This window comes from Sorex araneus, chromosome X (genome assembly GCF_027595985.1).
Source record: "Sorex araneus isolate mSorAra2 chromosome X, mSorAra2.pri, whole genome shotgun sequence".
NCBI classification, from domain to species: domain Eukaryota; kingdom Metazoa; phylum Chordata; class Mammalia; order Eulipotyphla; family Soricidae; genus Sorex; species Sorex araneus.
The window spans coordinates 157,254,311-157,278,277 of record NC_073313.1 but is presented as its reverse complement, the minus strand read 5'-3'; the positions used below and the strand labels follow the sequence as shown (position 1 = coordinate 157,278,277).

Genomic DNA, 23,967 nt, shown 5'->3' with positions numbered 1-23,967 from the left:
GAAGCCTGGCTGGGGAGGCGGTGCAGAGGAGAGGCGTGGCTGGGGAGGCTGTGCAGGGGAGAGGCGTGGCGGGGGAGGCATGGGCGGGGGTAGGTGTGGCAGGGGCAGGTGTAGGGGGAGGCGTGTGCAGGGGTTCACTCACACTGGGGGAGCCTGGCAGGTTCTCAGACCCCCAGCTTGTCACCCTCACCAGGGGGGCCTTCTGCCGTCCCCTCACATCGGGGTCTCCCTGGGGCGGCCCCCCTGCAGGTTCTCTGCCCGGCTGGAGGGAGCGGCCGTGCCTTCCCCACGGACCATGGCCACTGCGGCGCGGCGTCCATCCTGGTCCACGAGGCGCTGCCCCTCTCTGCTCAGAGGCCCTGGGTGGCCTTCTCTGTGGTCCCCCAGCCCTGCTGGGTGAGCTCCCTGGGCAGTGCTCGGCCCCTGCGTGCCTGACCGCCCCACTCCTGGCCCTGCCTGGCCCGGGAACTGTCCTCCCCGGCCGCTGTAGCCAGCCCCGACGCGCTCCCCGCCGGCCACGTGGGGACGCTCTGGTGTGGCCCTGCCCGTCTGCCAGCGGGCTCACTGCATTCCCGTGGCTGTGTCCGTGGCCCGGCACTGCCTTTTCTTTTGTGTTCTTTGGTGTTTGTGATGAGGCTCTGCTCCCTCCCCGGTGGGAGGGCTTGAGCAGTGCGTTTCCTTAAAGCTTCCGTTGGAGAAGAGGAGTCGGGCTCGAGCTCTTGTTATTACCGTGCTGGAAAGGTCTGGAAAGTACTGACTTCAGTCAGTTTGTGATTATGGGATTGTGCTGTTTTCTATTTCTAATCGGCTCAGGAAACAGTGTTTGAGAACTTGTCTGTTTCGTGTTGTTTTGAAAGACGACGGGCCGTTGACTGGTTTCTCAAAGTTTGATTCCTCGTCTCTGAAGCTGGGGGTGCGGGTGCCTCTGTGTCCCCGGGATTCTGAATTTGCGCCTCTTCTCTCACTTTGTAAACACCTTGTCAGAAGTTTTCCTGTTGTTGGTCTTTACAAAGAACCGGCTTCCCATTGTGTTGGTTGGAGTGAACATATGTAATGAATCTTGAATTCCATTTATGTATTTGTTATTTCTTCCATCTGTTTTCCTTGGGTTTGCTGTTGTGTTCTAATTTCTTGAGGCTAGATCCAGTTTGTTTATTTGTATACCCTCGTCCTCGGATACAAACATTGAAATCTGCCCATTTTCTGCTGAATGCGGGCGGAGATTTGCGTGTCTGACACAAGTTTTCCGCAGTCTCTGCGTCTGAACCTTGTTAAGGTGTGGGTTGCTTCTTGGACCCCCCCAGTTCTTAGAAAGTGGCTGAAATGCGTCTGCTGCTCCCCTGTTCTGGGGGACAGTCACCAGCCCTGCCCTCGGCCCCACTCCTGTCGGGTCCGTGCAATGTTCCCCCGTGCAGGCCTGTCGGGCCCTTCCCGCCACTCAGCTGCTCGATTTCTCACCCCGGCTTGTCACCGGAGACCAGGGTGATCCCCCGGGGTGAAGCCCACCCAGAGAGTGGGAGGGGCTTCTGCACTCTGTGGGGACTGGAGGCCAGCACTGAGGGGCCTGGCTGTGTGTGCCCGTGTGTGTGGGGGGAGGAGGTATGTGAGGAGGATGTGTGTGTGTGTGTGTGGTCCGGGTGTGTGCATCTGTGTGGGCTGAAGGTACTAGGATGGTGTCTGAGGGCAGTACACACACTTCCACAGCCCTGCAACACAGGCACATGCCCCATACACATTATCCACACGCTGTATGTTTATGCACAGAGGCATGCAAACCTCGCCATGCACATGTGTCTGCACAAACAGCCACACACACACACACACACACACACACACACACAGGTAGGTTCTTTGTAGCAAAGTACACATGGTGCACTGTGGTGGACACACGTGGGCAGGTGCACCAGGCAGACACACCCGCACACACACAAACACACACATGGGCAGGTGCACCATGGCAGGCACATACACACCTGCACACACACATGGACAGGTGCACCGTGGCAGACACACACACGCACATGCACACAGGGGCAGGTGCATCGTTGCTTTCTGCCTGGCGGGGCTCGGGGACCACATGGGGCGTTAGGGGTGGGATCTGCCCCTTGCGGCAGACACAGCCTGTGCCCACCCAGTGCCTGCTCCGTGCCCCACGGGGCTGCCAGCCCTGTCCCCGTGTTCGCGGGAGCGCCCCGCCAGCTGCCGCGCCTTTGCTGCCGTGGGCCACACCGTGAGGGCAGGGGGCGGGTGCAGCGAGAGGCTGTGATGTCCGTGTGGGGCCCCGGCCGGGCAGTGGGCGCTCAGGAGTGGCCGGGCCGTGGCTGTGCCCAGCAGCACCGTCCCATGGCGGACGGAGTGGGACACGCATCCCTGCCTCGGGCCCTGAAGCCCCTTTGTGTGCGCTGACGTCAGGCCAGGCCGTGCCCGTGGACACCCACGGAGGCTGGCACTCCGGCTGGGCCCCGCATTCCTGGGCAGAGAAGGGCCCTTGTTCTCCCTGCGACCTCTTGGGCCGGGTCGGGGACGGAAATAGTCACGGCGTCACTGTGACGCACCGCGGCGCCCCCGCCTGTCCCCCTTCCCAGCCGCTCTCCTGTGACCCCCAGGCTTCTCGCCACAGTGCTCTCCCTGCCACCCGCAGCCGTGCGGGCCCTCCCCCGCCCCCAGGCCTGTCCCCAGCCCGGCCTGCCCGTCACTGTGGCCTCGCTGGCCTTCATTGGCGGGTCAGCTTCCGGGCATCCGGGTGCCCAGCCCCGTCCAGGGCCCGCGTCGGGCGCTGACAAGACCCGACTCCGCTGCTCCAGCCCCTGGATCTTGGGGACCCCAAGGTTTCCTGGGCAGGGACACCCCAGGGGAAGGTTGCCGTGAGGGTCCTCGTGTCCCCCACACCGCTGTGCCCACGGCTGAGGTCAGCCAGGTCAGGGCCTGCAAATGCGCCCGGACAGTTGGGGGCACCAGGGTCTGAGTTCCCAGGAGGCAGCCCTGCGCGGGACCCTCCTCTCCCCGCACTGCGCAGGGCAGGGGCCTGCGTCCACTGACACAGCACCGGGGGCCCAGAGCTGGCTGCCCAGGCAGGCTCGCACCCACACGTGCCCCCCAAGTTGGGGTGCCCTCCTGGCAGTTTGGGGAACGGGGTCAGCTGGTGCCTGCGTGCAGGGGCCAAGGGTGTCGCGAGTCCTCCTGGCCCTCTCTGAGGGCTCTGGGATGTGCAGCCATGGGTTCGGGCAGACGACGGCTCGTGGGGGCCTGCCCGCTGCCCAGGGAGGGGACGGGGCGTCCCAGAAGCCGCAGCCGTGTCAGGGCAGACGCACAGCCGTGCCAAGCCGTGCCCTTGTCTGAACCGGCGTCCGGCACACGCAGCCTCGCGCCCGTCCGTGACCGCTTGTGTGCTCTCCCTGCAGTGGACGTGGCCTCGGCGCTGCCCCTGCAGGTGGCCCCCCCAGCCGTGCCCATGGACCTGCGCCTGGACCACCCCTTCTCCCTGCCCGTGGCCGAGCCTGGCCTGCGGGAGCAGCAGCTGCAGCAGGAGCTCCTGGCGCTGAAGCAGAAGCAGCAGCTGCAGCGGCAGATCCTCATCGCCGAGTTCCAGCGGCAACATGAGCAGCTGTCGCGGCAGCACGAGGCCCAGCTGCACGAGCACATCAAGGTGAGCAGGCGCGCAGGGCACAGACACGCCTAGGACACGCATGGCACGGACATGCCTAGGACACGCATGGCATGGACATGCCTAGGGCACACAGGGCCACAGACACGTCTAGGACAGGTGCAGGGCTACTGAGACGCCTAGGATACACAGGGCCTCAGACACGCAGGGCCACGGACACGCCGGGCCACAGACACGCTCAGGGCCCACTTCACAGGCATGGCCACGAACACGCAGTGTCACAGACACAGGGAGGACCACGCACTAGTATACACGCAGGGCCAGGCTTTCTGGTTGCGCGGGCCCCGGGGATGTCACTGCCTGGCACCAGGAGCCAAGGGGCCACAGATCTCCCGGCCCAGAGGGGCCGTCTCGTGGCTCCTGCCTTCATTGAGGGCAGAGGTGCCCGCGGTGGGGCCCAGCCTGACCAGGGCACCGTCCATTCAGCCAGCCACCAGCTGCGTGGGCGCCTCACCGCCCCTCCCCTCCGCCCACGACCTCAGGCTGTCGCTCATTCTGCCCAGTGCTCACCCAGCCTGTCAGAAAGGGTGTTTCAGCCTCTGCCTACGTCCCTGTGTCTCGTGGCCGTGGCCGTGTCCCCCATGCACCCAGCATGTTCCTGCGTGGGTGGGGGCGGGACTTCAGACACCGGGGGTCTCTGGCTGCTCACTCTGGCCGAGCCCATGACAGCGCCGGGGAGGTGGACAGCCAGGTGCAGCCGCTCCCTGACCGCGGGGCTGCGGGCTGGCCTGTGCGGATGTGAGTGCCTCGGGACCTCCTGTGCCCGCTGGGCAGCGGGGCCGCTGGGCGAGGGAAGGAGAGCAGCTCGGGGCGCAGCGGGCGCGGCCAGCACCAGAGTGGGGGCGCAGAGGGCACGGCCAGCACCGGAGTGGGGGCGCAGAGGGCGCGGCCAGCACCAGAGTGGGGGCGCAGAGGGCGTGGCCAACACCCGGAGTGGGGTTGCAGAGGGCGCAGCCAGCACCCGGAGTGGGGGCGCAGAGGGTGAGGCAAACACCCAGAGTGGGGGCGCAGAGGGCACGGCCAACACCCGGAATGGGGGTGCAGCGGGCACAGCCAACACCCAGAGTGGGGTCGCAGAGGGTGAGGCAAACACCCAGAGTGGGGGCGCAGAGGGCACGGCCGACATCCGGAGTGGGGGGTGCAGAGGGCATGGCCAACACCCAGAGTGGGGGCGCAGAGGGCACGGCCAACACCCGGAGTGGGGGCGCAGAGGGCGCGGCCAACACCCGGAATGGGGGCGCAGAGGGCACGGCCAACACCCGGAGTGGGGGCGCAGAGGGCGCGGCCAACACCCGGAGTGGGGGCGCAGAGGGCGCGGCTGACACCCAGAGTGGGGGTGCAGCGGGTGCGGCCAGCATGGGGCTGAGGCGGGGGCTCGGCTAGGGATCTGGGCCCCAGGTGGGAGAATCACGAGCAAGCTGGTGTCGAGAAGCGGGTCAGAGCCGCCAGCCTAGCTAGGCTCCATGTGACCCGGTCGCCCAAATGAGGCCCCGGCACAGGCCCCCGGGCCCACGCGTGTGGGGCTGAGCAGGGGTGCTGGGGTGGCACGGCCCTGAGCGCCCGTCTCATGCACACAGTCTCAGGGCCCTTCTGGCGTGGCCACGGGAGGCCGGTGCCCAGGCAGGTGCCACTCCTGAAGGCCGGACACACCTCCCCGCCTCCGGCTCCGCCAGAGCAGGGCTGCAGTGGAGCCCTGGGCCCCTGCTCCCTGGGGACCCTGTACGCCCGGATGGCCACATGCAGGGCGGGGCCTGAACCTGTCGGCTCTGTCTGGCCCCTCCGTTTAGTCATGTGTGTGGTGTGTGTATGTGTGGTGTGTGTATGTGTGTTGTGTGTGTATATTTGTGTGTATGTATGTGGTGGGTGTGTGTGTGGTAGAAGTGTGTATGTATTTGTGGTGTATGTATGTGGTGTGTGTATGTGTGTGGTCTGTGTATGTGTATGGTGTGTGTATGTGTGCGTGGTGTGTGTTTTTGTGTGTGGTGTGGTGTGCGTGGTGTGTGTGGTGTGTATGTGTATGTATGTGTGTGTGGTGTATGTGTGCATGGTGTGTGTTTGTGTGTGTGTGGTGTGGTGTGCGTGGTGTGTATGGTGTGTGTGTGGTGTGTGGTGTGTGTGGTGTGTGTGGTGTATGTGTGTGGGTGTGTGGTATATGTGTGTGAGTGTGTGTGGGCACACCCAGCAGGCTCAGGCCTGACTCCTGGCGGGCTCGGGGACTATGTGAGGTGCTGGGGACAGAACCTGGGCAGCCACATGCCAGGCAGAGAGCCGCCCGCTGCACTGGGCTGTGGCCCCTCAGTGTTGTCCAGAGCTGGCCCGGGCTCCAGGGCTCTGGGCGGCTCAGAGTGACGCAGGTCAGTGTGGCGCTGACGGGCGGGGACATGGGCGAGAGCGCTGCTCCCTCTAAGCCACACGGCAGAAGTCTGAGCGCCTCCGACCGCAGGTGTGCAGTTCACGCCGGGACATGCGTCTCTTCCGCTCCCAGCCCCGGGAGACAGGAGGAAGGGACGGGGTCCACGTGGGGCCTCTTCACCTCAGCAGGGCTGTGAGGCGGCTGAGAGCCACGTCTGCACATGGGGCGTGTGGGTGCGGACATGGGTGTGTGGGTGTGGTTGTGGGTGTGGGTGTCTGGGTGTGTCTGTGTGGGTGTGTGTCGTGTCTGCCTGTGGATGTGTGGGTGTGTGTTGTGTGTGGTATGTGGGGGGTGTGTGAGTGGGGCTGTGCATGTGGGGGTGATTGTGAGTGTGAGTGTGGTCTGTGGGGGGGGTCATGTGCGTCTGTGGGTATGTGTCTGTGTGGGTGTGCCGTCGTGTGTGTCTGTGAGTGTGGTATGTGGGTATGTGTGGGTATGTGTGACTGTGGTCTGTGGGGGGGTGTCGTGTGTCTAGGTGTGTGTCTGTGGGGGGTATGTGGGTGTGTCATGTGTGTCTGTGGGCATATGTGGGTGTGGGTGTGTGTCTTGTGTCGGTGTGGGTGAGTGTGGGTGTGTGAGTGTGGTCTGTGTGGGTATCGTGTGTGTCTGTGGGATGTGTAGGGGTGTGTTGTGTGTGTCTGTGGGGTGTGTGGGTGTGTGTTGTGTGTAAGGGTATGTCGTGTGTGTTTGTGGGGGTGTGTGTTGTGTGTACTGAGTCGTGTGTGTCTGGGGGTGTGGGGGTGTGTGTTGTGTGTATCTGGGGTGTGTAGGGGTATGTCGTGTGTGTTTGTGGGGGTGTGTGTTGTGTGTACTGAGTCGTGTGTGTCTGAGGGTGTGTGGGTGTGGGTGTGTGTTGTGTGTATCTGGGGTGTGTAGGGGTGTGTCGTGTGTGTTTGTGGGGGTGTGTGTTGTGTGTACTGAGTCGTGTGTGTCTGGGGGTGTGGGGGTGTGTGTTGTGTGTATCTGGGGTGTGTAGGGGTATGTCGTGTGTGTTTGTGGGGGTGTGTGTTGTGTGTACTGAGTCGTGTGTGTCTGGGGGTGTGTGGGTGTGGGTGTGTGTTGTGTGTATCTGGGGTGTGTAGGGGTGTGTCGTGTGTGTTTGTGGGGGTGTGTGTTGTGTGTACTGAGTCGTGTGTGTCTGGGGGTGTGGGGGTGTGTGTTGTGTGTATCTGGGGGTGTGTAGGGGTGTGTTGTGTGTGTGTCTGGGGGTGTGTGTTGTGTGTAGTGTGTCGTGTGTGTCTGGGGGTGTGTGGGTTTGGGTGTGTGTCGTGTGAGTCTGGGGGTGTGTGGGTGAGTGTGGTCTGTGGGGGTGTCGTGTGTGTCTGTGTCTGTGGGTGAGTGTGGGGGCTCCTGCAGGACTCTGGGTGGGACTCAGAACCCCCTTTCCTGCTCTCCCTGAAGTGGCCGCCAGGGGGCCCGGGCCGCTCAGGGACTGCTCACCGGGTTTCCCAGCGGGGGTCGGCCCTGCCCGGCCAGGCCTGCTGCGGCCTCAGTGGACAGTGCCGTGCGGGCGGGGCAGCCTGCCTCCGTGTCCAGAGGCCGGAGGGGCCAGGAGACGCCGCACTCCCGCACTCCGTGGTCTCCGCGCGGGCCGGCGGCGCTGACCGCTGTCCCCACAGCAGCAGCAGGAGCTGCTGGCCCTGAAGCACCAGCAGGAGCTGCTCGAGCACCAGCGGAAGCTGGAGAGGCACCGGCAGGAGCAGGAGCTGGAGAAGCAGCACCGCGAGCAGAAGCTGCAGCAGCTGAAGAACAAGGAGAAGGGCAAAGAGAGTGAGCGCCCACCCGCCCCGCCCACCCCGCCCAGCCTCCACCTCGCTGTCCTCCATCCCACGGGCCCTCCCGCCCTCCATCCCATGGCCCTCCCGGTCCCACTGACCCCCTCCCGAATCCCACTGACCCCCTGCCTAACCCCACTGACCCCCTCCCTAATCCCACTGACCCCCTCCCTAATCCCACTGACCCCCTGCCTAATCCCACTGAGCCCCTGCCTAACCCCACTGAGCCCCTGCCTAACCCCACTGACCCCCTCCCTAATCCTACTGACCCCCTCCCTAATCCCACTGAGCCCCCCTCCCAAATCCCACTGACCCCCTCCCTAATCCCACTGACTCCCTCCCTAATCCCACTGAGCCCCTTCCTAATCCCACTGACCCCCTGCCTAATCCCACTGACCCCCTCCCTAATCCCACTGACCCCCTGCCTAATCCCACTGAGCCCCTGCCTAACCCCACTGAGCCCCTGCCTAACCCCACTGACCCCCTCCCTAATCCCACTGACCCCCTCCCTAATCCCACTGAGCCCCTTCCTAATCCCACTGACCCCCTGCCTAACCCCACTGACCCCCTCCCTAATCCCACTGACCCCCTCCCTAATCCCACTGAGCCCCCCTCCCAAATCCCACTGACCCCCTCTCTAATCCCACTGAGCCCCTTCCTAATCCCACTGACCCCCTGCCTAACCCCACTGACCCCCTGCCTAATCCCACTGACCCCCTCCCTAATCCCACTGAGCCCCCTCCCTAATCCCACTGACCCCCTCCCTAATCCCACTGTGCCCTCCTCCCTAATCCCACTGACCCACCCTCCCTAATCCCACCAGCCCCCTTCCTAATCAATCCCACAGTGGTCTGCCTCTTATCTCAGCCTGTGGCTCTGCTCACTGTGGTTCTGCCCCTTCCTGCCCCCCCTATTATGTGGCCACCTGACCTCGTCACTCTTGTCTATGTGACCCTGTCTTGGTCCCCACCTCTGGTGTGTGTCCCAGCGTGACCCAGGGATTCATATAAGCTTGAGCCTCGCAGCCCTGACCCTCCCGCCCCGCAGCCAGTGTGGGGGACAGTGCATCATGACATGAGCCCCTCCTCTCTGGTCAGGTCCTCCCTCAGGTGACCCTTGAGGGAGGTCCCCGGCACCCATGGCACAGGGCGGCTCAGCCAGCCTGGGTGTCAACCGTAGGTGTAGACTGTGGGTATAGACCATGGATGTAGATCTTGGATGCAGACCATGGATAGACACTGTGGTTAGGCCATGGGTGTCGACTGCGGGTGTAGACCACAGGTGTAGACGGTGGGTATAGACCATGGGTGTAGACTATGGATATAGACTGCAGGTATAGACCATGGGTATAGACTGTGGGTATAGACTGCAGGTATAGACCTTGGGCGTAGACTGCGGGTATAGACCATGGGTGTAGACTGCAGGTATAGACTGCAGGTATAGACCTTGGGCGTAGACTGCGGGTATAGGCTGGGGGTATAGACTGCAGGTGTAGACTGTGGGTATAGGCCGTGGGTGTAGACCACAGGTGTAGACTGTGGGTATAGACTATTGGTGTAGACCGTGGGTGTGGACTGCGGGTGTAGACCACAGGTGTAGACTGTGGGTATAGACTATTGGTATAGACTGTGGGTGTAGACTGTGGGTGTGGACCGCGGGTGTGGACCATGGGTGTAGACTGTGGGTATAGGCTGGGGGTATAGACTGCAGGTGTAGACTGTGGGTATAGACTATTGGTGTAGACTGTGGGTGTAGACCGTGGGTGTGGACTGCAGGTGTAGACCATGGGTGTAGACTGTGGGTATAGACTATTGGTGTAGACCATGGGTGTAGACTGTGGGTATAGGCTGGGGGTATAGACCGCAGGTATAGACTGCAGGTATAGACTGTGGGTATAGACCGTGGGTGTAGACTGTGGGTATAGGCTGGGGGTGTAGACCGTGAATGTGGGCTGCGGGTGTAGACCACCGAGTGCCTGCTGCCCGCTCCCTGACCCAGCTGGAGGACGTGGCCCCACCATTCCCTGCGGGAGGTGCGTCCTCCCCTCGGTGCCCACGTGCCCTTCACGGGCCACGGGGCTCTGTCACCGAGAGTGACATGGAGTGGGGTCACGCACGAGCAGGGGGAGCCAGGACCCCGTGCCATGGAGGTGGGCCCGGCCCTCACGCGGCGCCCTGAGCCGAGCCTGCGCGCCGAGAGCCTTTCCCGAGGGCCCCGCCCTGCCCCCGCGAGAGGCGCCGGAACTGGCCTCGGGCGGGCACGGGAGCAGCGTGGCAGCGTGGCACAGGGGGTTTGTCCCGTGGCGAGTGTGTGGCCGCAGCGTGGGGGCTGCCGTGTTCCGGGAGCCCCGGGCCGCAGAGAGCTGGCCCTGCGCCGGCCGGGCCATGAAGGGCGCGGGGTTTCCTGCCTGTGGCAGCGGCCCTGCAGGTCACTCTCTTCGCTGCGCCTGCACTGCCTGGCTCTGGGCCCCGGAGCGCCACTGGTGGGCAAGAAGGGGGGCCCAGCAGGGCCAAGGGAGGGACCTCGCTCCCCGTGGCCCTTTCGGCTGGCTGGCCCCGGCCGCCCTCCTCGTGTGGACACCGCCTCTGTCCTCTGGTGGCCACCTCAGCCGAGCACTGTGCCCTGAGCTCCAGGGGGTGCCTGTGCGGGACCTCTTTGCAGAGGGGCCCTGGGCGCACGTCCGCCTTGTCCTGCCCCACGTCCTGTCCCGCCCTGACCTGTCCCATCCTGCACCATACCGCCCTGCTCTACCCCGTCCCACCCCTCCCACCCCTCCCGTCAGCGTGCGTGCCCGCCCCTCCCCGCCCCACCCCTCCCGCCCGTCAGCGTGCGTGCCCGCCGCAGGCGCCGTGGCCAGCACAGAGGTGAAGATGAAGCTGCAGGAGTTCGTCCTGAACAAGAAGAAGGCGCTGGCCCAGCGGAGCCTGAACCACTGCATCACCAGCGACCCGCGCTACTGGTACGGGTGAGTGCCCGCCCGAGCCCCCTGTCCCCCCGCCGCCCGCCCCACCCCGCCCGCCCGCGCTCAGCCCCGCCGCCCCCTCCAGGAAGACCCAGCACAGCTCGCTGGACCAGAGCTCCCCGCCGCAGAGCGGGGCGTCGGCCTCCTACCAGCACCCGCTCCTGGGCATGTACGACGCCAAGGACGACTTCCCGCTGCGCAAGACAGGTGGGCGAGGGGGCGGCGCGGCCCGGGAGGGCCGTGGGAGGGGCTCTGCGGGGCTGGCCGGGAGCTGCTGCAGCCGGTGCGGCCCCTGTGCTGCCCCTGTGCGGGTGACGCCACCGAGGGTCCTCCTGACCCCCCCTCAGAGCACACGGCGCCCACCCCGTCAGTCCACTGTCCCCGGGGCGGGCCTGGCAGGTGCAGCAGGGCTGGGGGTGCCCAGACGTGGTGCTTCCGGGGGGTGGCTCATGGGGGGGGGTGTTCCCCCGCAGTCGGGCGGGTTGGCGTGGGGGGCAGGGGGTATCCTGGGCCCCTTGCCCGCGCCTGGCGAGGACACCAGCCGTCCACTGCAGCCTGAGCGCGTCCAGGCCGGGAGGGCGGCAGAGCCCCCCGCACGTGTCAGCCCTGAGCACACGGACTGGCCAGCCGCCCCCGCCCCGCCCCACCCCTGCGGCCACCTGGGTTTGGTGCCACTGCACGGTGGCTGCTCCGAGACATCCTGAGAAGCACGAGGACCGGCCGTGGCTCGGGGCCCACCACCCTGTGCTCGTCGCCTCGCGGTCTGGGGGTGCTCAGGCCTGATGCTGTCCTCACAAGGGGGGAGCTGCAGGCCTGGGTCATGGCCCCCCCACCCTGGCGACTCTTCAGAGACCAGCCAGCCCCTCCCTCCTGGCTCCAGAGCCGGGCAGAACCGACAGCACCACCCCCCCCCCCGCCCTCCCGTGCGCCCCATTGACCAGGAGACCCAGGACAGACGGGCGGGCAGAGGAGAAAGGGGAGCCCCCCCGCCCGGCCCGACTCCAGCGGGCCCTGTAGGCCGAGCTCCGGGGGTCTCCCTGCTCTGGGCTGAGCGAGCCCCTGTCACGTGCCGCCAGCAGTGTCTGCTCTGTCACTCACAGGGGCTGGTGCGGGCAGCAGGGAGAGACCAGGGCGCACTGGCCACATCCAGCGGGACCCTGGCCCGAGCCCCAGAGAGGGTAGAGGGCAGGGGCATGGCGTCCAGCCCGCTCACTTCAGGACACACACAGAGACACACACAGAGATACAGAGACACACAGAGATACAGAGACACACAGAGATACAGAGACACGCACGCACGCACACACCCCCCCCCCACATGCTGGGTGTGGGGCTGCCCCCGGGGCAGGGCCTGTGCCTTCCTGTGTCCTGCTCCTTGGGCCCCCGAGGCCCCCCTGGGGGCTTCTAGCCGGGGTCTCAGCCCCTGCGGGTCACGGGGAGCCACCTAGGTGCGGGTGGAGGCCAGAAAACCGGACCCTCAGGAGCTGCACCCAGGGTCCCGTTGCTGCCCCCGGCGCGTGTGGCCGGTGTGGGCCAGTGGTGGGCGCCGGGCCCGGCTGACCGCGCCCCGCCCGCAGCCTCCGAGCCCAACCTGAAGCTGCGCTCGCGGCTGAAGCAGAAGGTGGCCGAGCGGCGGAGCAGCCCGCTGCTGCGGAGGAAGGGCGGGCCCGTGGTCACCGCGCTCAAGAAGCGGCCCCTGGACGTGCCCGGTGAGTGGCCCGGGGGTCTGCCCCGCCCGCTCCCCGCGGGGCGCCGAAGTCCGCCAAGGGACACTGGCCTGCCTGTCCCGCTCCCCTCCCCGCGCTCGGCGCTGCTCTCGGGCGCCCTCTGGCCACCGAGCGGCGGAAGCGCACCCGGGTCTGCGGCCGCCCTCCCCGAGCTGGGTCCCAGGGGGCGGGGCGCGGGGCCTGGTCCTGGGGGCAGTGGGGGGGCGCGGGGGCGGGGGCTCGGGCCGGCCTCACCCCCTCTTCCCGCAGACTCGGCCTGCAGCAGTGCGCCCGGCTCAGGGCCCAGCTCCCCCAACAACAGCTCGGGCAACGTCAGCGCGGAGAACGGCCTCGCCCCCGCGGTGCCCAGCGTCCCCGCCGAGGTCAGTGCCCTCTCTCGGCTCGGCTCGGGCCCGCCCACCCGTCCCTGGCGCCCCTCCGCACCCAGCGCCCTGCACGTGCCCGCAGGCTTTCCGCACAGATGGGGGCGGGGGGGCAGCGGGCAGACCCGGAAGACCCCCAGAAGCTGGCTCGGACGCTGCCAGGTCACAGGGTCGCTGTCCGGCTGCCCGGCTGCCCAGTGCAGAGTGGACCTGCCTCCTGCATTCTCCACTCCCTGGGTCCAGTGTGTCAGGGCCCACCTGGTCTCTGTCGCGGGACCCCCAGTTCACCAGGAGTGGGGCTAAGGTGCAGAGCTGCGCCCTGATGGGGTCCCGGGAGCGGCTGACGGTGGGGGCAGCCTGCCCCTCCTGCCCCTGGCCAACATGAGGTGTCACTCAGGCTGCCCGCCTCAGTCCCGCCCCGCAGACCCCCACGGCCCCACCCCTACACTGCTGCCCTTCTGCCCAGGCCCTCACGTACTCTGTCAGAGGCCTCGGCTACAGCCGAGGTGGGCAGGGCGCCCCCCCCCCCCCCCCCCGTGGCCCTGACCTCAACCCTGAACCCGAGCCCAGGAGCTCCGTGTCCCGCTGTGCACTACAACCCATCCTGACGCTCCCTCAGCCGGTGGCCTCTCCCAGTCACATGGAGGGGGGTATCGGGGCTGTCCTGTCCTCTGACGCCGAGACCGGGCACCCTCTGGCATCCCCGGGCGGCTGGGTGGACAGTGGCCACACACCCCTGGGCAGTGTGGCCGCAGTCAGAAACGCTTCCTACTTACGTTGGGCTTCGGGCCTGGCTCCTCGTGTCACCGCGTCCCCCAGCTTCCCCGGTGACATCTGGTTAACATGCCCCTACAGCATGGCCTGAGGGGCAGGGGACTGTCCTGTCCCCATGGCAAAGCCAACCCGCAGGGCTTCAGCGGTCTCCGCTCACCGTCCCCTGGCCGGGACAGCCCAGGGCAGAGCTCAGGCCCCGGGCGGGTCCCCGTCCAGGAGTCACGGCCTCCGACGTGTTCCCGGTCACTCCGTGCCCTTGAGTCACGCTGTCCTAGCCCTGGCCCTGCGTCCCTTTCGGTGTCCTTGTCCTTTGCCTCTCAGTGGCTGTTAGTGGGGCCACGCTGGACGGAGCCCCGGGGGGCGTCCACCAGCCGAGGGCCCCTTCCCCGGGGCTGACGCGCATCTCTCCCCAGACCGGCCTGGCCCACAGACTGGTGGGGCGTGAGGCCGCACCGCTGCCCCTCTACACGTCGCCGTCCCTGCCCAACATCACGCTGGGGCTGCCGGCCACGGGCCCCTCTGCGGTGAGTGGGGGTCTGAGCGGGGGTGGGTGGGCAGGCGCCCCCAGCCCCCTGAGCTGCCTGTGCCCCGCAGGGCGCAGCCGGCCAGCAGGACGTGGAGCGCCTGGCCCTGCCCGGGCTCCCGCAGCGCCTCCCCCTCTTCCCCAGCGCGCACCTGCCCCCCTACCTGGGCACGGCACCCCTGGAGCGGGACGGCGCCCACAACCCGCTGCTGCCGCACATGGTCCTCCTGGAGCCGCCCACCGCCCAGTCGCCCCTGGTCGCCGGTGAGTGGGGACGCGGGGGGCTGCGGGCACTGTGCGGGCTCTGGGGAGGCGGGGCCGGGGCGGGCGGCTGGGCATGGGCTCCGGGCATCCTGGAGGAGAGTAAGCCCGACCCCCGGTCTGCCCTGAGAGTTCTCTGCCAGCACACACTGGGCCCCGCCCCGAGCAAACCCCCCGGCACTGGGTGCAGACCCCGCCCCAGACCCCAGCGTTGGGGCAGACCCTGTCTGGGCAGACCCCGGCATGGGGCAGGTACTATCCGGGCAGACCCCGGGGCCCTGGGGCTGCAGGTCACCCTGCAGATGCCCCTGCTCAGGGTTGCTTGTGTCTCTGGAATGTTTGGGGCAGACTCGGGCACCACGTCCTCTCACGCCACCGCCTGTCCCGGCACCCCCCGAGTCCCCCCACTCCCCGTCTGCGTCCCTCCGCCTCCACTCCGTCCCCGTCCCCAGCCGGCTCTCCTGTCCTACCGCCAGTCTCCTCCACGTGGCCGGGGCGGCCGCTCACCTCTGCAACCCCGGCTGTTGGGTGCAGGGGGTGGCGCCGCCGTGACCGTGCCCCCGTGTCCTGCAGGCCTGGGCGCGCTGCCCCTGCACGCCCAGTCCCTGGTGGGGGCCGAGCGCGTGTCCCCATCCATGCACAAGCTGCGGCAGCACCGGCCGCTGGGGCGCACGCAGTCGGCGCCGCTGCCCCAGAACACGCAGGCCCTGCAGCAGCTCGTGGTCCAGCAGCAGCACCAGCACTTCCTGGAGAAGCAGAAGCAGCTGCACCTTGGCAAGGTGGGTGCCAGGCCCCCCGCCCCCGGGGCCTCGCCAGGTGAGCAGACAGGGAGGGAGTGCTGGTGCTTGGTCCTCCTAGCGGTGCTGGGGATAGAGCTGGGCCGGCCCCCACTGTCCGGGCACCAAGCAGGCCTCTCCGCAGGGCGCAGACCTGTGTCACCGGAGCATGTTGGCACCCCCGCTGCCTGTGGGTGGGTGGGACCCCAGACGGCTGCCTCCTGCCTGCCCTCAGCAGTTCCCCAGAGCCGCTGGGCTGACCTGTGACCTGGGCCGGGGTCCCGAGCGTGCAGGAAGGCTCTGCTGGGAGCCAGGGGTCCGTCTCCGGCCGTGGCCCTGGGCCCCTGCTTTCAGCTCTGCATGGCCATTGGCACGATACGGTGCGGCTCGCCAGTCCCCGCCCCTGCCCGCGTGGCCGCCCTCTCCCCGCAGGCCCACTGCCAGCCGCTGGCCTCTGGGGCAGCCGGCCAGTGCAGGTGCCACCCCCTGCTCTGCCCCTGCCCCTTCCCGGCCCCGCTGCCCACACAGCGCCCCGCATGGGCGCGAGCCTCACGCCCGCTGCCCCCCGCAGATGATCCCGAAGCCCAGCGAACCGGCCCGGCAGCCCGAGAGCCACCCCGAGGAGACGGAGGAGGAGCTGCGCGAGCACCAGGCCCTGCCCGAGGAGCCCTTCCTGGACCGGCTGGCGGGCCACTCGGAGCCGCACGGCCTGGCCGGGGTGCAGGTGAAGCAGGAGCCCATCGAGAGCGATGAGGAGGACGCTGAGCCCCAACGGGACGCAGAGCTGGGCCAGCGCCAGCCCAGCGAGCAGGAGCTGCTCTTCCGACAGGTGGGGGGCGTGGCTGAGGGGCGGGCCCGATGGAGGGCGGGGCCGGCAAGGGGGCATGGCTGAGGGGCGGGTCCGACTGGGGTGTGGCCGAGGGGCAGGCCCAATGGAGGGCGGGGCTGATGATGGGGCGGGGCCAAGGAGTCAGAACCGGTTCCGTGGGGGCTGGTCTTTGGGCAGGCAGTGAGAGCGGAGCTCAAGGCACCCGCCGAGGCCAGCGCCGCACCCCTGGGCCAGGTACTTTGCTGCGGCCAGGGCCAGTGTGGGAGGACAGCAGAGCTAGCAGCAGACGGCCAGGTGGGAATGACCCAGGAAGGCCTGACCCTGCCACCTGGCGCAGGAGCAGGCGGAGACCCGAGGGGAGCTGGCAGGACCCCCGGAGGCCCCCTCAGACACTCCTGCCCCCGGCTGCTGCATTCCCGAGCCGGGATGGAGGCGTCTGCTCCGCAACGGCCCCGAGAGCCAGGGGCAGGGCCTGCGCCTCGCGCCCTCCCAGTCAGGGGTTGCCCGTGGGGGTGGGGCAGGCGGGGGCGGGGGCGGGGGTGCCCTCTGACGCGCCGCGCGCCCCGCAGCAAGCCCTGCTCCTGGAGCAGCAGCGGATCCACCAGCTGAGGAACTACCAGGCCTCCATGGAGGCCGCCGGCATCCCCGTGTCCTTCGGCGGCCACCGGCCTCTGTCCCGAGCGCAGTCCTCCCCGGCGTCCGCCACCTTCCCCATGTCTGTACAGGAGCCGCCCCCGAAACCGAGGTTCACCACAGGTAAAGTGCGGGAGCCCGGGCAGCCCGAGTGGCCAGGCGCCCCCTTCTCCCTGTGCACCCACACTGCCCCCCGCACCCCTGCCGGGGCCCAGGGTGCTGCCGCTCAGCCGGACGGGCCTGGGCGGGCCTCCCACGTCCAGCCTGTCTGCTGGCAGAGGGACCCTGTGCCCCACGCCCTCCGCACACCGAGTCACCCTTGTCTGGAAGGGAACCAGACAGCCGCCGAGGGCACCCGGCTCCCCCCAGAGCAGAGGTCACTGACGGGAGGGGTCCCTTCCCGGAGAGCCGCCCCAGTGACGGGCGCACACTCCTCCGTCTGCTGCTGTCACTGTGTAAAGCTCGTGTGGCTGCAGGCACGGGAACCAGGGCGTCCCTGTCAGCACCGCGGAGGTGGCCGCTGGGGAGTCCATCGGTCACGGTGGACACTGCCTGCTCCTGCCCCTCGCGGCGCCCCTGGGCTGCCCTCCCCCGCGGGTCCCTACAAGCCGGCCTCGCCCCCCTGCTGCCGCGGCTGTGCCCACACGGGGTCCCTCCTGTCAGCTGGCTCTGCCGGGTGCTCGGTGGCCCCGGTCATGGCGGGCAGGCCCCTCTCTGACCTGCCCGCGGGGGGCGGCACCCCGCCAGGCCTCGTCCCCAGAGGCTGAGCCGGCTCTGCCCGCAGGCCTGGTGTACGACACCCTCATGCTGAAGCACCAGTGCGCCTGCGGCAGCAGCAGCACCCACCCCGAGCACGCCGGCCGCATCCAGAGCATCTGGTCCCGGCTGCAGGAGACCGGCCTGCGCGGCAAGTGCGAGGTGAGCTGGCCCCGCCCCTGCCTGCCCTGCCCTCCGCGCCCCTGCACACACGGCTGCAGCTGGGCCCTGCCGCGCACCCCAGCCCCACCTCGGTGTGCACCACCCACTGCACAGCACAGCCGGCCTGGAGTCAGGGGCAGTCCCCGAGCCCCCCTCCGCCCCACAGCACATGGAGGCTGGGCCTGGGTCCCCCAAATCTTTCCTCGTTGCTCCCTCGGGTATGGGGGGCCGGAGGTTGGGCTGAGAAGCTGAGCGCAGTGCCGTACCCGGCCCTGGTCCCCGCTGCCCCAGGAGCCTATGGCACCTGCTGGCTGGCCGAGGCCACACCACTGGGGGGCAGCATCGCCCCAAGACTGGGCAGCGAGTGCCAGCTCCCGGACCTGCTGCCCCCGCAGCTGCTGGCGTCCCTGTGACCTCCCTAACCCTGTGTCCCGGGATGAGGGCCGGGGGCTCTGAGGCCCCCCAGCAGCAGAGAGAACCAGCAGCCCCCAGAGCTGCCCCCCATCCAGGCCCATGGCCGGAGGTCTGGGGGTCCCGGGCCAGGCTGGAACCTGCTCGACAGTGGACAGGACAGGTGGGGTGCGGACACGGGTCAGGCCTGTCCCGCCCACACAAGGCCCCAGTTCACTCAGCTCGGGGCTGACACGGCTTCGGCACTGGATCAGACCCCCACGTCCCTCCAGACGAGCCCCCAGCTGGGGAGGGGGATGCGGGTCCCCCTTGGCCCCTGGACGGGGAGGTCGCTGCTGCAGGGCTGCCCAGTTTACTGGCTGGAGCTGGGGGCCTGACGGGAAGGAAGCCCAGGCCGAACTCCCTGCCCCTCGCTGCCGACATCCCACCCCCCTTCCGCCAGCTACCCCCGCACAGCAGACGCCTCGCAGGGGCCTCTGGCACAGGCGCCCCTCGGAGGAAGAGGGACCCGGGAGGGGCTCCCAGAGCCACAGCTGCTGGCCAGGCTGGGGGGCTCTGCAGCCTGCTGGAAGCGCGCATGCCCGTGTTGTGAGCGAGCGCGGGCCCATGCTGTGAGCGCACTTCTCCCCTCAGTGCATCCGAGGCCGCAAGGCAACGCTGGAGGAGCTGCAGACGGTGCACTCGGAGGCGCACGCCCTACTCTACGGCACCAACCCACTCAACCGGCAGAAACTGGACAGTAAGAAACTTCTAGGTACTCCTCGGCCTCTGGCGTTCCCCACCTCTCCCGCGGACGCAGGCCGTCGTGGCACCCAGGGCCAGCTGCCGGGGACAGGGAGAGGCTGACGGGGCCGGGGCATGGTCACTTCCCTCACACTCCTCACCCTGATGCACCCACACCCTCATAACCTCACTGCACAGTCTCACCCCCTCAGCTTCACCCCCTCAGACTCACCCCCTGACAGACTCACCCCCTCACAGACTCACCTCCTCACAGTCTCACCCTCTCAGTCTCACCCCTCTCACAGACTCACCCCTCACAGACTCACCCCCTCACAGTCTCACCCCCTCACAGACTCACTCCCTCAGTCTCACCCTCACAGACTCACCCCTCACAGACTCACCCCCTCACAGTCTCACCCCCTCACAGACTCACCCCCTCACAGACTCACTCCCTCAGTCTCACCCTCACAGTCTCACCCCCTTACAGACTCACCCCCTTACAGACTCACTCCCTCAGTCTCACCCCCTCATAGACTCACTGCCTCAGAGTCTTCCCCTTTCACAGACTCACTCCCTCAGTCTCACTCCCTCAGTCTCACTCCCTCAGTCTCACCCCCTCACAGTCTCACCCCCTCACAGTCTTACCCCCTCACTCAGACTCTCTCACCCGCTCGTCATGCTCACCCCCTCATACTCCTCATGCTCTCTCCCTCTCCCTCCCTCACGCTAACCTTCACACTCCTCCTCTCCCTCACGCTCTCATGCTCGCCCACTGCCTCCCACCCTCGCCCTCCCTCACACGCGCGCCCATTCTCACACCCTCTCCCTTGTCACACTGCTGCATCACACGTGCGCCCATTCTCACACCCTCTCCCTTGTCACACTGCTGCATCACACGTGCGCCCACTCTCACACCCTCTCCCTTGTCACACTGCTGCATCTGTCACGAGGCCAGCAAGGGGTGGCACTGCCCAGGTGCACACCCCCTACTTTCTGCATTACGTGCTCCCCAGTCAGCCCCCAGCGCAGGGGACACCCTCCTCTGTCCCCTCTGTCCCCCACTCCGCCCCACACGCACCCCCCCACCCTGTCTGGCGCCCACGGTCCCCCAGTACAGACAGGAAGCACCTGAGGACCGGAGTGGCCGCCGTGGTGCTCTCTGCTCTTCAGGGGCCTGGGGAGGGGATGGGACAGGCCTAGGGAAGGGGCAGGTGGCCCCCAGCACACCAGCCACGCCCCCTCCTGCACCTGTGGCACCAGGTGACCCTCCAGACAGCGGACGGGGTGAGGACGGGCCCAGCTGGCCCTGCCAGGGACAGCAGGTTGGCGCACGCCGGTCCCCACAGAGCCCCCGGCCCAGGCACTGCCCCTTCCCCGCGTCCGCGTCTCCAGTGTGCTGACCTTGTCCCCTCCCCGCAGGCTCGCTGGCCTCCGTGTTTGTCAGGCTGCCCTGCGGCGGTGTTGGGGTGAGTCGGCTGCCCGCGTGTGTCCCCAGGAACCCGGATCGGGGGCGCCCTCCACCGGGACCCGCATGACCCAGTGCCCCCGAAGCCAGGCGCGGCCCAGTGCTCAGCAGCGCAGGGGGAGCCAGCGTCCTCCCGGGGGGTGGGGGCAGCAGGCCTGGGGCTCACTCCCGGCTCGCGGCAGAGCCTGGGGTCTGGGTTCTGTTACAGAAGTGGAACAAAACTGTTTTCCTCCTGAGTCTGTGCAGAAATCGCGGCTTTGAAAATTACCCCGTCAGGGAGCAAACAGCTCGTCCATGCCACCGCACCCCTGCCCAGCACTGGCCGTAGCCGCAGCCCTGCTCAGGGGCCGGTGCTGGGTCTGTCCTGCGTGGAGCAGGAAGAGACGGGGCCCTCCAGGCGGGGACCCTAGGATTCGTCTGTGTCCATCACAGGCCCCTGGGGTCCCTCCTGGCCGCCCTCAGTGGGGGACACGCCTCCCCCGGGTCCGCCTAGGCGTCTGTGCAGCCCTGGGGGATAGTCAAGCTTTCCGGGGTCCCCCATATCCCCCCAGAGGTGACAACTCAGGGGAGCCCGTCCTCAAAGCCCAGCTGCCTCTCAGGGTTTCTGGGCCGTGCCGGGGGTGACTCAGCCGCAGCAGGGGTCCCGGGGTGTGGTGTGTCCTGGTCTTCCCGCTACCTGGGTTCAGAGAAGCAGCCAGAGCAGCTTCACCCGGGGCCCGTCCCAGGCCAGAGGCCGGCCCGTGCGGCACAGCCTCAGACATTTGGAAACGATTCAGAACAGGCGGCCTCGGGAAACGGCTTGACCCCCCGCCAGTGATGCTGCAGTGCGGCTTTGAAGGTGCCGAGGCAGGTTCCCCTGAGGCCGGCCGGCAGCGGTTGCACCCGGCACACTGGGTTAGGCACACGCTGCCTCCGCAGAGGCGGGGTCCCCACGCGTGTCCCAGCTCCCTCTGCACCACAGCCCTCAGGCCCTGGCCCGGGCCTCTGCACCCGCCTCGCCAAGAGCAGCTCGCCTGTGCAGAGCCGGGACTGCCGGCCCAGGCTCATGCACCCGCCTGACACGGGACAGCTGCAGGCAGAGGGACACATGAGCCGAGCCGGGTCAGCTGCTCCCGGCAGCCCACAGCAGGGGCCCCGTGGCCTTTCGGCCGGTTCATTCCCTGGTTCAGTGGCTTCTTGGCTCCTTGGCTGGGTCCCTGAGCTTGGGGCCGGCCTGTTTCTAAAGCCCTTACCGAGGGGCCTGAGCGATAGCACAGCGGGGGGGACGTTTGCATTGCATGCATCCGACCCGGCTTTGATCCCCAGCATCCCATATGGTCCCCCAAGCACTGCCAGGAGCAATTTCTGAGTGCAGAGCCAGGAGTAACCCGTGAGCACGACTGGGTGTGACCCAAAAAGGCAATAAATAAATAAATAAGGGGGTCTCACAGAGCCCCTGCCGTGGGCCTCACTGTGGCACCTTGTCCCACAGGTGGACAGTGACACCATCTGGAACGAGGTGCACTCCTCCGGGGCCGCCCGTCTGGCTGTGGGGTGTGTGGTCGAGCTGGTCTTCAAGGTGGCCACGGGGGAGCTAAAGGTCAGTGTCCACTGCACGGGGGCCTGGGGGGCAGCTCTGGGTGGTCGCTGGGACGCTGAGCCTGGAACAGCTCTCCTGGCCTCACTTTGGCCCGGGTGGTCCTGGCTGGGATGTGATGTCTTGGCCAGCAGAGCAGGCAGGGCAGGTGTGGGTCCCCACTCAGGCCAGCAGGCCCGTGACGTGGGCCCCGTGCTGCCCTGTGGCGTCCCAAGCCGAGTGGGGGCTGGGGGGCAGGGGTCTCCAGCCTGGGCTCTGAGGACCTCCACGTCATCAGCAGACTCGGGCCTGTCCCTCCCGACGGGCCTCCACGGAGGGCTGCACCCCCGCCCGGTGTGGGCGTGTCACGGGGGAGCAAGCACTGGGGCTCCCATCATACAGGGTTCCAGGGGGTCCCGTAAATGTAGGAAGTGTGGGGATGCCGTGGTATGGGGTGTCGGGGGTCTCATGGATACAGGGAATCTAAGGGTCCCGTTGATGGGGGTCTTGCCGCCCACTGCAGTATCCCAGGGTCCCTGGGTAACTACTTGCAGTGGGACTCAGTCTGGGGGCCGGCCCCTCTCCCCTCCCACCACGTTCTACACTGGGGTGCCCTTGTTTCCTGCAGTAGACCCCGCTGGGACCCGGGTGCCAGGGGTGACCTGGCAGCCAGACCTCACCGGGCCTCCCCGTCCTGGGGAGACGCAGCGTGTTGGGGGCTGGAACCTTCCCTCCCCCAGGTCCCAGAGCCACTGGAACGGAAGTCTCTTCCCTCTGACCCGAGGGGCTGGGCTGGGCCTCAGCACCTGGTGCCCACCCCGCCTGGACCTCGTGTCGCCATGTGCCCTGAGCTGTGGCCACCTCTGGCCACGAGCGTCCTTCTGACCCTCCCTCCTCTCGCCCCTCTCTCCCTGCCTCCGCCGTGCAGAATGGCTTCGCGGTGGTCCGGCCCCCTGGGCATCACGCAGAGGAGAGCACCCCCATGTAAGTAGCCTAGGCTGTTCCGCAGGGCCACCCTTGGGTGACGGGGGGGTGGGGGGTGAGGGGTTCCCATACGCCCTTCCCCAACCTGCAGTGCCCACATGACCCATGCACCCCCAGTGGATCAAAACCTTCCGCCTTTGAGACATGAAGAGCGTGGGTCTGGGTGGGCGGGGCCGAGTCAGCGCGCGAGTCTGATTGGCCGAGGGTCAGGAGGGTGGGGCCAAGTCTCCGAGTCTGATTGGCCGAGTGCCAGAGGGGCGGAGTCAAGTCATCACGCGAGTCTGACTGACCAAGCATCCTTACACTTTCTCATACTCATACGTATTGTTCTGGAACATTCAGGCCAGACCCCAAGGCCAGAGTCCACAGGGCCTGCCACATGGCTCCCCAGAGCAAGGCTGAGATGCATGCATGTGGCTGCAGAGTGTCCAGTCCAGCGCTGTAGGTGGGGCCTCTGGCAGGTGCCCCTGCCTGGGCCCAGGACTGGCCGTGAACCTGAAGGCTGCGGCAGCCCAGTGGTGCCCGCCTAGAGCAGTGTTGCCGCGAGGACCCAGCCAGGCCTCCTGACCATGGGAGGGAACCTCACCTCCCAGGCCCACTGCCCTGCCCTGGTCTGCCCCGTGGGTACAGAAGCATCCGTTTAACCGCCCCGCGTGGCAGTGCTGGAAGGTCTCAGCGTTTGTAGCGGGAGCCCCGTAGGTACTGGGGTGAGCCGTGGCAGTCCCCACTCTGGGCCCACTGGGGCCCAGCAACCTTTGTTGTTTGTTTGTTTATTTTAGTAAATAGGTAATTCTTTTTATTGTTTTATTTAAATTGGGTCACTGTGAGATAGTCTATATTTATCTATAGATAGATATGCATGTATATAGGTAGATATACATATATAGATAGATATACATATATATGGAGAGAGAGAGAGAGAGAGAGAGAGAGAGAGAGAGAGAGAGAGAGAGAGGTGGGGATAGCACAGCGGGGAGGGCGTCTGCCTTGCACGCAGCCGACCCAGGTTCGATTCCTCTGTCCCTCTCAGAGAACTCGGCAAGCTGCTGAGAGTATCCTGCCCCCATGGCAGAGCCTGGCAAGCTCCCCGTGGCATATTTGATATGCTAGAAACAGTAACAAGTCTCACAATGGAGACATTACTGGTGCCCGCTCAAGCAAATCGATGAGCAACGGGATGACAGTGTTATATCTATAGATAGTCATGCGATG

At 67.0% G+C, this 23,967-nt stretch overlaps 1 protein-coding gene across 6 annotated transcripts in view; it reads left to right on the top strand.

The window, feature by feature from the left end:
* Positions 1-23,967, top strand: part of HDAC4 (histone deacetylase 4) — an 89,442-nt gene that overhangs the window by 53,645 nt on the left and 11,830 nt on the right. For 4 of the 6 annotated variants that reach the window (XM_055120693.1, XM_055120697.1, XM_055120696.1 and 1 more), the window contains 16 exons: positions 3,402-3,646; positions 7,697-7,847; positions 10,697-10,817; positions 10,900-11,021; positions 12,392-12,523; positions 12,791-12,903; positions 14,091-14,201; positions 14,272-14,464; positions 15,035-15,240; positions 15,809-16,066; positions 16,636-16,822; positions 17,484-17,617; positions 18,662-18,782; positions 20,171-20,217; positions 21,688-21,795; positions 22,700-22,755. In XM_055120693.1, the coding sequence (XP_054976668.1) occupies positions 3,402-3,646; positions 7,697-7,847; positions 10,697-10,817; positions 10,900-11,021; positions 12,392-12,523; positions 12,791-12,903; positions 14,091-14,201; positions 14,272-14,464; positions 15,035-15,240; positions 15,809-16,066; positions 16,636-16,822; positions 17,484-17,617; positions 18,662-18,782; positions 20,171-20,217; positions 21,688-21,795; positions 22,700-22,755 (2,305 nt within the window). The remainder of the gene's footprint in view (positions 1-3,401; positions 3,647-7,696; positions 7,848-10,696; positions 10,818-10,899; positions 11,022-12,391; positions 12,524-12,790; positions 12,904-14,090; positions 14,202-14,271; positions 14,465-15,034; positions 15,241-15,808; positions 16,067-16,635; positions 16,823-17,483; positions 17,618-18,661; positions 18,783-20,170; positions 20,218-21,687; positions 21,796-22,699; positions 22,756-23,967) is intronic. The other 2 variants (XM_055120694.1, XM_055120695.1) reach the window with 2 other exon arrangements.